The 14967-nt window shown below is 45.8% G+C and overlaps 1 protein-coding gene across 1 annotated transcript; it reads left to right on the plus strand.

Annotated features, from left to right (window-relative positions):
* Window positions 1-759: 759 nt before the first annotated feature.
* On the plus strand, window positions 760-2805 carry LOC141251343 (uncharacterized). Its single transcript, XM_073670307.1, has 4 exons — window positions 760-1308; window positions 1586-2234; window positions 2404-2644; window positions 2730-2805. Exons 1-4 carry the CDS (start codon window positions 760-762, stop codon window positions 2803-2805), a joined length of 1515 nt encoding a protein of 504 aa, XP_073526408.1.
* Window positions 2806-14967: the final 12162 nt, after the last annotated feature.

Genomic DNA, 14967 nt, shown 5'->3' on the forward strand with positions numbered 1-14967 from the left:
CAATGGAGCATATCTCGTTTATAATCTGGTGAATGAAAAATGATCTTTATCCTCAAAACTTACTTGAATCAGAAGACCACTTCGTTAATGGTTGTATATGCAGACAAAAAAGATTAATACGAGGATATTTAGTAGCGTTATATGCAATGACTAAGATTTTTTGTTTTCTTAGAAAAGATTGTTATTCGATTTTCTTTGATTTAATGTACCTTACTATATATTGTAATAACTTATCATAAATAATAATTAAATTATTTTTAAAAAGGTGGTTACACGTCTCGGACTTATTATAGTAAGATTGTCGTATATCTGAAAATTGAAGTTCACTATAATAGATTCACAAGATCATATAGTAAATCACAAATCATAAAATCACATCAACGAAATAAATGATGCAAAATATTTTAAAATTTATTTACTTTCCATTTAAAATTTTAAATAATTATATCAAAGTGATCGTTAATTTGAATTTTCTTTTTCAATCTAAACACATCACCTTGATATTTCTATTTCAGCTGTATAACGCTGATATTACAATTTTCAAATATATAGTCAAGAAGTTTATTTCCATACATTGCAAGGCAACTCTTCTCTTTATCCATCCACCTCACTCGCCTAAACAGAAAAAAAAAGTCACAACTGTAATTTCACACTAAAATATATTAAAATTTTTCTATAAATTGCCCCATCCAGGAGCCAAGACATTTCAGAACCCAAAGGAAAAAGAAGAACAAAATCCCACAAATAACCCGTATTTGAATGGCCAACCGCCTCTCCTCAAAACTAGTCAAGAACCACCCCGGGCGCCACCGCCAATTCGCCAGAATCCTCAAATCCGCACCGGCTTCAATAGCCGTAACCTTACCGCAACCCGATTTCAATCCCGACCCGATTCCAACCTTCACGCGTCCTCTACACCCCAAACCGGAGATTCTCGACCTCCATGATGTCAACCTTTTCGCTACCGTACCAACGACAAAGCTTCTTAAATCGACGGCGACCCTCAAGATGGTATCAATCGACCCGATTGTCGATTTGGGTATGTGGGTCATGAAATCAAAGCTGGTGGAAACTCCGATCGCCCGTGAGATCATCTTGGGAGTCACCAAGAGAACGTTTTACGAGCAATTTGTCGCCGGCGAGGATGTGACGGAGATGAGTCGGACCGTAAGAAGCATTTGGAGCTCCGGATTGAAATCCATGCTAAATTACGGGTTGGAGCATGCTCATGATAACGCTTCGTGTGATGATAACTTTAAAGCTATTATGGAAACGGTTGAATCCAACAAAACTCTCCCTCCTCCATCGGTAATTTTTTTTACGCGTTAGATTCTTTCAATTCAAGATTCTGGGAAGATTCAGTCAACTTGATTGAATTGTTGTGTTTTTATTTTTAATTACGTATAAAATTTCGCGAGAATTGGGGTGTAATTAGGCGTAGATTATGGGAACCGTTTAGAATATGTGACCCACATGAGATTCCGGCGAGTATGAAACGTTGATCGGAGTTTGTTTCGAAATACACGGACAACAGAGCACGGAAATCTTTGCTATTCTGATCGATTTCGGTGTGCATTTTTCTCAGGTGAGCTCTGTGATCGTTAAAATCACGGCGATATACCCAATCCCTTTACTACAGAGAGTAAGCGATCTTCTCCGATGGGAACAAAGGAACCCATCGTCAATCAAACTCCCATGGAAACAGAGCACTCTACCAATCTTCTCCGATTCAACCCCTCTCTACCACACTCAAACCCAACCGGAGCCACTAACACCAGAGGAAGAAAAAGATCTCGAGCTCGGAAACCAGAGGCTGAACAAGATATGCACGAGGTGTGCTGAGCTGGACGTGCCAGTCACCGTTGATGCAGAGGAAACGACGGTTCAGCCGGCGATTGATTATCTCACGTACTCATCTGCTAGATTGTTCAATTCGGGGAAGAGGCCTTTGGTGTTTGGGACGATTCAGGCGTACTTGAAAGATGCCAAGGGAAGGATGTGTTTGGCTATGGAGGCTGCAGAGAAGATGGGTTTGTCAATGGGGTTCAAACTGGTGAGAGGAGCTTATATGTCTTTTGAGAGCAGGGTTGCTGGCTCATTAGGGTTTGATTCCCCTGTTCATGACACTATTCAAGATACTCATGATTGTTACCATGATTGCGCCTCATACTTGGTCGATAAAGTCGCGTCTGGGTCTGGTGCTCTTATTCTAGCAACCCACAACGTCGAATCAGGTACGTTATTTCGTATTAACTAGGACATTTATTTGTAATATAAGTCGTTTCAAATAGGCTATAATGTAACTGGTACAACATGAAACTTAGTACACTCTTACTTCCACTTTTTGTCTTTAAGGGTATGATAGTAAATTGCATCTTGAACTCTTGTATTTGATTTGGACAGGGAGGAGAATGGCAACTATGGCACGAGACTATGGGATCGGGAAGGAGAACGACAGATTACAGTTCGCACAACTATATGGGATGTCGGACGCGTTATCATATGGGCTTAGCAATGCAGGGTTTCAAGTGAGTAAGTACTTGACATTCGGTCCGATAGAGGAGGTTATGCCCTATCTCTTGAGGAGAGCTGAAGAGAACAGAGGAGTTTTGTCCTCTTCGGCTCTTGATAGGATGCTCATGTGGTAAGAAACTTTGAATGTTCATCTTTTTATACTATATATGATCTTGTGCAATTATAATGACTCTGTATTGGTGTTAAATTTGTAGGAATGAGTTGAAGAGAAGGATGGGGGTGAGGGCTAATGGCTTAAGTGTAATGGATGCTCCTTCCAAGTCCGAGTAATGCGGTTGTGTATGTATTATTGTAAGAAGTTGATGGGCCAATTGCGCAAATGTATCTCCCATGTGTTTTCATGCATTCACCTTTTTGATATTTGGAAGGTGATTCGCTTAGGAAAATATATGGTATAAATGTAATAAAACGATAAGTTTGTGTGGTTGATCATGAAAGAAAGCAAGAAAGCTTAGTGGGAAAGCTCCTACTATTTGTATTTTGTTGTTTTCTCTTGTTTTGTTGAGTGAGATTAAGAGAGAACTTCATGCTTTACAAGTTGCTTGTGACACTGACAAACATAGACCATCATGAACAGGAATTATCATATGATTTACAATGAAATGTATCACCATTAAGTTACTGGATGTAGGACTTTTGTTCATTAACTTAGTCTCAGATGTATATTCAGAAGTTTAATGAAACTCTCGGACTTAGTCTTTTTTCACTAACTTGTCTCGAGGCCCGTTTAATAGAATAATAAAATATAATAGAAAGAATCAGAAGTTTAATGAAATTCTCGGATGTAGGACTTTTTTCACCAACTTGTCTGGATGCCGGTTTAATAGAATAATAGAAAGAAAATAAATCTATATTCTTTTTTTTTTATTGATTATTATCGAAGTGGTTGTTGGGGCGGGTCACGCGGTCTATTTTAATTACTACGATTTAATGACCAAAAATCAGGGAAATAAGGAAAAAGGCCCATTAAGTAACGACCCATCTAGCTTTTCCTATAAATACAAAGGGTAAGGATACGGAAAAGGGATCACTTTCTGACTTCCGTACCCAGACTCTGCCGGAATTCAGAGCTAGAAATCCCCATTGTCTTATCCTACGCACCAATTAAATATATTATTATTACCCCTCTTCGTGCTGCCACTGACTTGAGCGTCGGAGAGCCAAATACAGAGGAAGCCCCCCGTTCCCCTCTGGATTTGTCCGTGCAGGTACATCGACGAGGACTGAGAAGAGACGATCGACGAGCACCATTCCATCATCCGGGAGCTTGAGTCGCCTTTACCCTGAGCCAAGGAAGACTAGAGTGAACCAGAGCCACTCGTCGAGGTGTGTTGACTTGACGAGGAACTTGGGCTTCAACACTGGCGCCGACCGTGGGGACTCACTCACACAATCAAGCAAACACAAGGAACCGAATGACGAGTCGGAACACAACACAGAGCAGGCGCCCTAACGATAGCCCACCCCCGAGACGTCGTCGAGAGGGTGGATCACGCATGGGGACTGTGTCAGTGGAAGCACCTACTGAGCGAAGCCGCAACGTCGCCCTGACTGCGGATATGTACGAAATTCCACGAGTTTCGCCGTTTCCAGGCATCCAAGCGGCAGCAGGAGCAGCTCGAGCGGCTCCTCCGTCGCGAAGAGGCAGCACGTCAACGTCGAGAGGACGAGGAGGCATTAGCCCGCCTCCGAGAAGAGTCCCAAGCAGCCAGAGAGCGCGAGCTCGCGTGTTTAGATGCCGAGCCTCGGCGCAATGCCCTAGCGCACAGGGGAGTGTGTAACTCCGCACCCCCGAGGTACATGGAAGGGGAGTTGCCACACCCCGGGTACTCGACGCCCACATGGCCAACAGTCTTCGCCCGAATGCCCTTCTCTTCGAGCCCCATCGAGCACATGAGCTCCACATGCCACCCATGCCGCACGAGCCACAACGTGAGCACTATTTACCTCCAAACTATGTGCCGAACCTCGCCGACTACCATCCGATACCATATCAAGCGCCCGAGCATTATTGATGTAGGATTATCTCCCACAAGCTCGGATCTAGAGTGTTCAACCAACACACACTAAGAACAAGTGTTCTAAGTGTTGTTCAAACTTGAAAACAAGCAAGAACAAGAAGAAAGAAAGAGTTTTAAGGGAAGAAATGGATATGTTCTTGAAGAGAACTTCTCTTGCTATGTAAGGCACCTTGGACTTAACCTCAACACAATACAAGAAGAGAAAGATCAAAACAAGCTATAACTTAACACAACATGGAGATATACTACCATGAGCACCAAGAGTTTCCCATTCAACAAGTTTACACAATCAATTACATAAACAAGATGAAATAGGCAAGGTAAGCAGTTTGATAGATCTGCTCAAACTAATCAAGGATGGCCCATGAGAACTAGGAGGAGTTTTTACTCTACTCAAAACATCAATTCAATCAAAGGCCCTTTTGGTTAGGTCATTTTTGGCTTTTATACCTCCAATGACCAAGGCCTTCTACCAGCTGAAAGATCGACTAAATAGGTCCAAAATACCCTTAGGAAAGTTCCTTAAAAGAGTTAGGGAAAAGGGGTAGAATTTCACACTTTTACAACCTAGCCGGGTAAGGTGTAAAAGTGTGATAGTTTCACAAAAGTGACATGTGCAACCTTGATCTTGATCTTGGATGGCCTTTATGTATTCATTGGATTTGTTGGGGATATGCACCTCTTCCACATACTAGAAGGGTGGAATCCATGGGTTCCATTTGGTGTGTTGAAACAAAACCCAAAGTAGCCTTCATAACTTGATCTTATCCGGTAGCTTCACAACATGTGACTTGCAGCCATGATGAAGGCCTTGAATGGGGGAGGTGTCTTAATGGAAGTTGTATTAGACTGTCTTCTATATATCATACTAGAAGATGGGAGGAAAAGGGGGTCATGTCATGTGTTACCTTCAAGATCAAAGTGGCCTCCTTGACCATGCCTTCTAGTTTCTTTGTCATATCTCTTGTGAGGGGTCCTTGAATTGTTTGCATTGAGGATGCTCCTGCATCATTCCCCCCCTCTTGAGAGAGGCCTGACCCCAGGCCACCTCCTCCTATGATGTGCAATGACTCCTCATGATTCTCCTCCTCCATTGATTCTTCTTGGAACTCTTCTTGGTGCATTTGTGGGTGGAAGCCTCTAAATCTGTCATCTGAGGCTTGAGTGTGCTTCTTGGTCATACACACAAGTCTTGTATCTTTAGGCCACTCATGTATGAGCCAATATTGCACGTGTCTTGGCACCTTGGAGGCTAGTATAGGCAATTGCAACTTGTTCCCTCGGTTCTTTGCTTTGTGCCTTGACTTCTTGTCCTCGCCAATGGACTTCTCCTTTGCCTTGATCCTTTTATGTTCTGCAGCCCTAAGAATCTGAAATGGAGTAATATGCTTGAGAGTAAGTTGCTCATCATTGAACAATAAAGGGTACTTGTTAGTATAACCATCATGCATCATTTTGTTACCATTTTGCCAAGGTTTCTCTAAGAGAAAGTGACTTTCTTGCATAGCTAGAATGTCAAAAGAGAGTGTGTTTATGTAATGGTTAATTTTAAGTGTTAACTTACATTTCCCATGTGCTTTAAACTCTACACAATCATTCATCCAATGAAGCTCATAAGGCCTAGGGTGAAAAACCGAGACTAGTTGTAGTTCTTGGACTAATTCATTGTTAGCTATGTTGCAACAACTATCTCCATCTATGGTTAAGTCACACAGCTTATCCTTAACTAGACACTTACTAGGATACAAGTCTTCTCCTAGGTTATCTTCCACAAGTTTAGTTTGGACCTTAAGGAATTTCTTGCAACTAAGGCTTGCACCTTGTTCATACTCTAGCTCTTCATTATGCACTAGTTCGTTCTTATGCTCAAAAACATGGTTAAGGTAATTGTCAATTTTATGAATAAGTTCAGATTCAAGTTGTCCTAATGCATTGATTATCATGTCTCCCTTTTTAGGGCAATCTTTCTCATAGTGACCCCTACCTTGACACTTAAGGCATTTTATGTTACTAGTCCGAGTGTTCATAGAGTGAGAAGTATGAGAGGGTTTAGAGGTACTCCCTTGGTTGCTAAATGCTGAAACTTGGAACTTAGGCAAATGGTAGGAATGGTCCTTGTATGGCTCTCTTGGAGCTATGACTTCCTTGAGCTTGCTTTGGTTAGCACTTCCTACCTTTCCTTCCCTTGTATTGTTGTTGGAGTTGTTTGGCTTACTCCCTTGGAATGCTCTTGCCTTGAGCTTTCTCTCCACCTTGATGGCATTGTGAAGAAGTTCTATACTTGTGGTGTAGGGATACATGCTCACTTCCATGGCAAGGGATGGATTCAATACCCTTAGGTACCTAGCAATGGTAGCCTCATCATCTTCACTCACATTGGCCTTGATCATGGCCACATTGTACACTTCCTCCACACTCATGCTTCCTTGCTTCAAATTCTCCAACCTTTGCCTCATTTCTCTTGCATAATGGTGAGGTAAAAACCCTGACCTCATGACATCCTTCATCTCCTTCCATGTAGTGATGGAAGGTTGACGTTTGATCCACCTCTCTCGGATTTGGTTGTGCCACCACTTCTTTGCAAAATCTTGGAGCCCTAAGGTGGCTAGTTGTAACTTCTCCATCTCTTGAAAGTTGTGGCATGCCCAAATTTTCTCCATCTTCCTCTCCCATCTCATGTATGAGGTTGGATCACACTTCCCTTCAAAGCTTGGGATTTTGAACTTCACCTTGCCTAGGCCATCATCCTCTCTTGGTCTAGGTTCTTGCCCTTGTTCTTGGAACCTTGGTCTCCTTACTCTTCCTCCTTGTCTCATGTACCTATCCTCCTGAAACTCATCAACATCATCATCACTATACCTATTCAAATCAGTAGAGTTAGGGTTAGAAAACTCCCTTGGATAGTTCATTGGTGGAGGCCTAGGCAATGGTAAGACAATGTGTCTAGTGGGTACTCTTATAGGATCCGGCCTTAGGTGATGTGATATGGATCCATGCCTCACATCTTGGCTTGGAAATGGTATTTGAGTGTGTGGGTGTGACGTTCCTCCAACTTTAAATTGTGTCCCTAGAACTATAGGTGGTGTTCTAGTCTTGTCTTGTTTGGATTCAATGGTGGCTAGTCTACTAGAGATGCCATTCAAGTCCTTCTTCAAGTCACTAAGAATGTTCACTAAATCAGGTTGATTAGTGATACAATTGGATGAATTAATCATGGGATTCACCTCTTCTTGGTGGGAGTCATGATGTGAGCTAGACATGATGAAAGACAACAAACAATGAACAACATTAATGTTAGTCTAATAAGCTTGTGTTTGAATCACTCTACACTCTTGAATGTCCTCTCAACCTTGGCTATTTGATCACCTTATCAATGCAATGTGATGCTAGTAACACTTGTTAGCTTGGTACACTAAGATGCTTAATCAACAAAGAGTTATAGCTAGCATAGACAAGCAAGTGCACTTGTAAGAAGATGATGTAGGAAAGTGTTTAGCTCAAAGGGACTTGAGAACGTATTACCTCAGTTATGGTGCATAAAGAAGCCCTTGAAATGTCCTTGCTTAGCCTTGGAAGTGCCCTTGAGAATTAGGCTAGGATATGTGTTTAAACTTGGCTAAGTGTAGCTGAGTACAAGGCATATGGGTGGGGTTAGGCTAGGTGTGAGGGGCTCATGGCAATCCCCTATCTCCTTCTTCTTTATGTGCTTTAGGACACTTGGACACGTTCCAAATGTTTCACTTGGAGTACACAACAAAAGGTACAAGATTTAGTTAAGAAAAGGCAAGCTAGCACGTTACCCGGGGTACAAAAAGTGTGTTGCAAGCAACTTTGGGTGTTTGTTTCAAGAGGTTAATGAGCTGGAATGGATGTGAACTTTCTTGATCCTTGTAGTGGGGGTTTTTCTATGTGGAAGGCTCAGATCACATCCAAAAAGGCACGACCAAATGAGGCTGCAAAGTCTTGTGAATATGCTAGGTCAACACTTGTGAAAAGTAGAAAGTGACACTTTACCGCTTTGGGAAAGATTTTTGGCTTTAGTGTTTGGACAATCTACTCGTCCCTTTGGCCTGGTTTTTGTTGCCCTCAACAGATCAAAAGTTGTTCTTCATGGGGCTCATAAGTGTTCTTCAATTGGTTGTGTTTGGTTTGAGGTGTGAAGCTTCAAAGTTGGGTTCTTGACCACTTTTGTGCATGAAATCAAGCACCCGGTTAGGTTTTGGATTTGGTTCTCTCTTAGACACTCCCTCAACTTTGCTTGATGATTCCTTAGGCCTCTTCAAACACTTCCAACTTGGGTTTTAGTTCCTGCAAATACTCAAAATATTCATTAGACTTAGACCAACAAAAGACACACAACAACAAGGCTTGGCTAGTGTTTTCGGGGTTGTTTTTTGGTGTGACTTTGCAAGTGTTGCAAATCACTTAGTTTTTGTGTTTTTAAGGGTGAAAGATGGTTGAAAACTCATCTGAGCTCTGATACCACTTGATGTAGGATTATCTCCAACAAGCTCGGATCTATAGTGTTCAACCAACACACACTAAGAACAAGTGTTCTAAGTGTTGTTCAAACTTGAAAACAAGCAAGAACAAGAAGAAAGAAAGAGTTTTAAGGGAAGAAATGGATATGTTCTTGAAGAGAACTTCTCTTGCTGTGTAAGGCACCTTGGACTTAACCTCAACACAATACAAGAAGAGAAAGATCAAAACAAGCTATAACTTAACACAACATGGAGATATACTACCATGAGCACCAAGAGTTTCCCATTCAACAAGTTTACACAATCAATTACATAAACAAGGTGAAATAGGCAAGGTAAGCAGTTTGATAGATCTGCTCAAACTAATCAAGGATGGCCCATGAGAACTAGGAGGAGTTTTTACTCTACTCAAAACATCAATTCAATCAAAGGCCCTTTTGGTTAGGTCATTTTTGGCTTTTATACCTCCAATGACCAAGGCCTTCTACCAGCTGAAAGATAGACTAAATAGGTCCAAAATACCCTTAGGAAAGTTCCTTAAAAGAGTTAGGGAAAAGGGGTAGAATTTCACACTTCTACAACCTAGCCGGGTAAGGTGTAAAAGTGTGATAGTTTCACAAAAGTGACATGTGCAGCCTTGATCTTGATCTTGGATGGCCTTTATGTCTTCATTGGATTTTTCGGGGATATGCACCTCTTCCACATACTAGAAGGGTGGAATCCATGGGTTCCATTTGGTGTGTTGAAACAAAACCCAAAGTAGCCTTCATAACTTGATCTTATCCAGTAGCTTCACAACATGTGACTTGCAACCATGATGAAGGCCTTGAATGGGGGAGGTGTCTTAATGGAAGTTGTATTAGACTGTCTTCTCTATATCATACTAGAAGATGGGAGGCAAAGGGGGTCATCTCATGTGTTACCTTCAAGATCAAAGTGGCCTCCTTGACCCCCCCGGGTACTCGACGCCCACAGGGCCAACAGTCTTCGCCCGAATGCCCCGCTCTTCGAGCCCCAGCGACCTCCCCATCGAGCACATGAGCTCCACATGCCACCCATGCCACACGAGCCACAGTGTGAGCACTATTTACCTCCAAACTATGTGCCGAACCTCGCCGACTACCATCCGATACCATATCAAGCGCCCGAGCATTATAGTCACGAGCACTATGGGCATCTCGACCAGTGGCCCCATACAATCCCTTACCGGCACCCAACCACGGCCACTATTTCAGTGCAGGGTCGATCCCTCGAGGGGCCACCATCTTCGCCGATCATATCATGCAAACACCCGTTCGTGAGGACTTCAAGTACCCGACCTCGAAGGAGTATTCTGGTAGCGATGACCCCCGGGACCACGTCAACAGGTACAGATACGTCATGCTGGCGTGCAATGCCGACGATGCCACGATGTGCAAGGGGTTCCAAAACACCCTGGCAGGGACTGCTCTCTCATGGATCCTATCTTTGCCCAAACGAACCATCCAAAACTTCGACGACCTGGAGGAGCGCTTTGTGACTCATTTCAGCGCCTCCAAGAAGCGAAAGGTGACGATGCTACAGACGCAGGGTGTCAAGCAAAAGGTGGGCGAGAGTCTGGAGAACTACGTCAAGAGGTTCACTGCCATAGCGCTCGAGGCGCATGATTTCACTGAAGATGGTGCTCGACAAGCATTCTTCGGTGGGCTGCTCGACGATACTGATTTCAAAGACAGGCTCGGGCGAAAGATCAATGATAGGGACACCTATCTCAGCTATGATCGTATGCTCCAGAAGGAGTATGGACAGATCGAGTCTGATAAGATAACGGGCAGGCACAACGGGACAGAGCCCGCGAAGAAACAAGGGCATGCACAGGGTGGTACTCAGAAGGGCGGCGCACCCTGGGGGCCCAAGAGGCAAGCAGATCATCATCCGCGAGCCTCGGCCTTGCAGACGGCAGGTCACCAGAACCAGACTCAGTTCCCAGTCCAGGCGATGGTGACCACGGTACAGAGGGCCCAACCTCGGGGACAACCGGCGAGGCAGCCACGACAAGTGTGGTGCGAGAGGCATCGCAACCGAACACACTCTACGGCTGAGTGTCGAGCTCTGTATAACGAGGCGCTGGAGGAGGACAAGCGTATTATGGCAGCTCGACGAGTGGAGGGGGCACAGGTGAACCCAGCACCCCCAGCTGCCCCACAGTTCCCACATCCGGATGGTTTCGTGGGAAGAATAACTGGACGACACGAGCCTCGATCTCTAAGCCGACAAGACCTCAGGAGAGCCGGCAACGCCCCACCTCCCTCGGGAACACCGATGATGCTCATCGCCGAGTCTGCCCATAACCCTTATCAGCTAAGCTTCACTGATTCGGATGTCGTCGAGTGGGCCAACAAGAGGTTCGACCCTCTAATCGTCCATATCCAACTGGGGACGAAGGTCGTCAAGAGGGTTATGGTAGATACGGGTAGCGCGGCTGATATCATATACTGGGACGCAAACCAGAGGGTCGGGCTTGACGCCTCGCGCCTCCGTCCTACGAAAGCAAACCTCGTCGGGTTCACGGGGGATTCAATAAAGGCACTGGGAGTTGCGACGATAGACATGATACTGGGGGATGAAGGTGGCCCTAGAAGAAGTTGCCCGATTGATTTCCTAGTTATCCCGCTAGCATCATCGTACAATTCCATCTTGGGACGAGATTCCCTAACACGCTTTGAGGCAGTCGTGTCCATAAGCCATTTTTGCCTAAAGTTCCCGACGGCGGGTGGTACCGGCATAGCAAAGGATAACCAAGAAGAAAGTGAAACGTGCTACATACAGGCCGAGCAGAATGAAAGAAATCTAGTCCACGCTTACTGCTTATGCTTATCTGGGTCGATGAGGATCGAGGAGGAAGCAGACCTCGACCCTCGAGAAGACGGTCAAGCTAGCTCCAGGGGCGAGGACCCCTCGCAGGCCGTCGAGGTGGATAGGCAGAGCATAAGTCCGTTCGACAAAGCGGAGAAACACTTATATGTTGGCCAAGGCCTTCGAGCAGCGGTAATGACAGAGATAAAACTGATGCTCGCATCGTCGAGGGATGTCTTTGCATGGTCTCCTCTAGATCTCAAGGGTATACCTCCCGAGATTATAACTTACTCGCTATCCATCGACCCCCGCGTCACTCCGCGAAGGCAGAAAAAACGGAAACAGTCAGGTCCCAAGAATGAGGCAGCTGCGGCCGAGCTGGCCAAGCTGCTCAAGACAGGTTTTGTACAACCAATACAATATCCGACTTGGCTGGCCAATGTGGTGATGGTCCCCAAGAAAGGCACCAGGAAGTGGCGCATGTGCGTTGATTTTACTGACCTGAATAAGGCGTGTCCGAAAGACAATTATCCTCTCCCGTCGATTGATCAACTCGTCGACTCTACCGCAGGGCATGAGGCACTTAGTTTCCTTGATGCCTATTCCGGGTACAACCAGGTTGTAATGAACCCCGCCGATGCGGGGCATACTGCATTCATTACCGATAAGGGGACTTTCTGCTACAGAGTAATGCCTTTCGGCCTCAAGAACGCTGGAGCTACGTTTCAAAGGCTCGTCGACAGGGTATTCAAGGAACAGCTCGGCAAGACCGTCGAGGCCTATGTGGATGACATAATGGTCAAGAGTAAACGCCAAGAGGACCACCCGAGGGATCTCCAGGAGGTCTTCGTTACTTTGCGGCGATATGGGATGAGCCTTAATCCAGAAAAGTGTGTATTCAGGGTGACCGAGGGGCAATTCCTTGGTTTCCAGATCAGTTCGAGAGGGATCCAGGTGAACCCCTCAAAGATTCAAGCGGTGCTAGATATGAAACCATCCCTAACAACACACGAGGTACAGAGATTCATGGGGGCGGTAAACTATTTAGGCAGGTTTTGCGCAAAGCTCGACGAGCGTAACTTGCCTTTCTTAGACATTCTGCGTAAGCCGAAGAGCTTCGCATGGACAGAGGACTGCGAAACGGCATTCGCGAGTCTGAAGGCACATTTGTCGAGCTTGCCTATCCTCTCGTCACCTATCCCGGGAGAAGCGTTGCAGGTATATCTCGCGGCTGGTTCAAGAACAACGAGTGCGGTGCTCGTCCGTGACCACCAGAAGCCCGTGTACTTTGTCAGCAAAGCTCTTTCACCAACAGAAGGTCGTTACTCACCGGTCGAGAAAACGGTTTACACGCTTGTAATAGCAGCACGACGACTAAGGCCGTATTTCCACGCTCACACCATACAGGTTCTGACGGACCTCCCGCTACGAGCTGTACTCTATCGACCAACCCTATCGGGTCGCATGACGAAGTGGGTGGTCGAGCTCTCCGAATTTGACATCGAGTATCACCCTCGACCAACTATTAAGGCCCATGCATTGGCTGATTTTATCACGGAAACCAGCTTCCGAGGTGGTGTGGGATCTTCTGGTTTGACGCCAAGCCCGTGGAGGCTATTCGTCGATGGCGCGGTCAACAATGATGGCTGCGGGGCAGGTGTCGCTTTGTATTCTCCCGAAAAGGATTTGTATGAACCCGCAGTGACACTCGACTTCGAGACAACTAACAACGAGGCAGAGTACGAGGCACTGATTATCGGCCTCGAGATCGCATTAGAAGAGCAGGTGGAGGAGCTAGAGTGTTTTTGTGACTCCGAGGTAGTAGTCCAACAGGTGCAGGTTGTGTATGAGGCACGGCCGGGCACCTTACCGCAATACCAAGCACGCGTGTTGCGCCTACGTGGGATGTTTAAACATTTCCTTATTACTGTGATCCCACGCGACGAGAATGAACTAGCCGACGGTCTGGCCAAGCTTGCGTCGAGGGCTAAGTTGATCGATGCGCGTCAGGTGGGAAAATCTCGACCATTATGGTACAATACAGCTTCGGTCAAGTCTATCTCCGAGCAGTTCGAGTTGATGACTGTTACGCGCCCGGGTGTCGAGGACTGGAGAACTCCCATACTTGAGTACCTTGCGCAAACTAATATCTCAGAGGATCCGCGAGAGAAGAAGAGACTTCAGACCAGGGCTGCCCGTTTCTTCACTTGCCAGGGCGAGCTATACAAATGTGGCATCATGTCACAAGAACTAAGATGTTTGTCAAGGGAAGAGGGCAATCAGATGCTCGTCGAGCTTCACGCAGGGCTTTGTGGTACACACGCTGGATGGCGATCTCTGGTGTTCAAGGCACTACGACACAGACATTTCTGGTTATCCATGCGCGACGATGCTATATCCATCGTGCGATCGTGCAAAGCTTGCCAGGCTCATGCTCCGGCTAGCCACCAACCGGGAGTCGAGATGCAGGTAATGTCAGGGCCTTGCCCCTTTGCCATGTGGGATCTAGACTTGCTGGGTCCGTTTTCACCAAAGGCACCAGGGCAGTTGGAGTTCATCATCGTCGCGATCGATTACTTCACGAAATGGATTGAGGCGGCACCTTTAGCACGTACGACGGTACAGGCCGTGCAAAAATTCCTGTGGCAGAATATCATCTGCCGTTTTGGGCTGCCACAGGACATTGTGACAGACAGAGGGCCACAATTCAATACTCCAAAGCTCGTCGAGTGGTGCAAGGATCTGGGTATAAGGCTGAAATTCGCCTCGGTAGCGCATCCTCATTGTAACGGACAGGTCGAGGCGGCCAACAAGTCCATTGTTACAGACTTAAAGAAGCGGCTGGATGGTGCACGAGGGTTATGGGCCGATTAGCTGCCCCTTGTGTTATGGGCAAATCGAACGACTGTCAAGAAAGCTACGGGGGAAACGCCTTTCGCTCTGGCCTACGGTGTCGAGGCGGTGGTACCCATCGAGCACCTGTTTCCAACAGATAGAATCATGCAATACGACGAGGGAGAAAACCCGGAGAAGATGGCGCTCGAGTTGCAACTGTGGGAGGAAATGCGTGAGTTGGCAACCATTCGTGCAGCCAA

This window comes from Phyllobates terribilis, unplaced genomic scaffold, assembly GCF_046119375.1.
Source record: "Phyllobates terribilis strain yellow unplaced genomic scaffold, ASM4611937v1 Scaffold_6939__1_contigs__length_40989, whole genome shotgun sequence".
Classification (NCBI taxonomy): domain Eukaryota; kingdom Metazoa; phylum Chordata; class Amphibia; order Anura; family Dendrobatidae; genus Phyllobates; species Phyllobates terribilis.

Excerpts from the sequence above, each read along its gene's own strand:
- LOC141251343 (XM_073670307.1), top strand. The coding sequence starts at position 760 with ATGGCCAACCGCCTCTCCTCAAAACTAGTCAAGAACCACCCCGGGCGC. Across the intron at positions 2,235-2,403 it reads AACCCACAACGTCGAATCAG|GGAGGAGAATGGCAACTATG; the intron begins GTACGTTATTTC and ends TGATTTGGACAG. Across the intron at positions 2,645-2,729 it reads CTTGATAGGATGCTCATGTG|GAATGAGTTGAAGAGAAGGA; the intron begins GTAAGAAACTTT and ends TTAAATTTGTAG.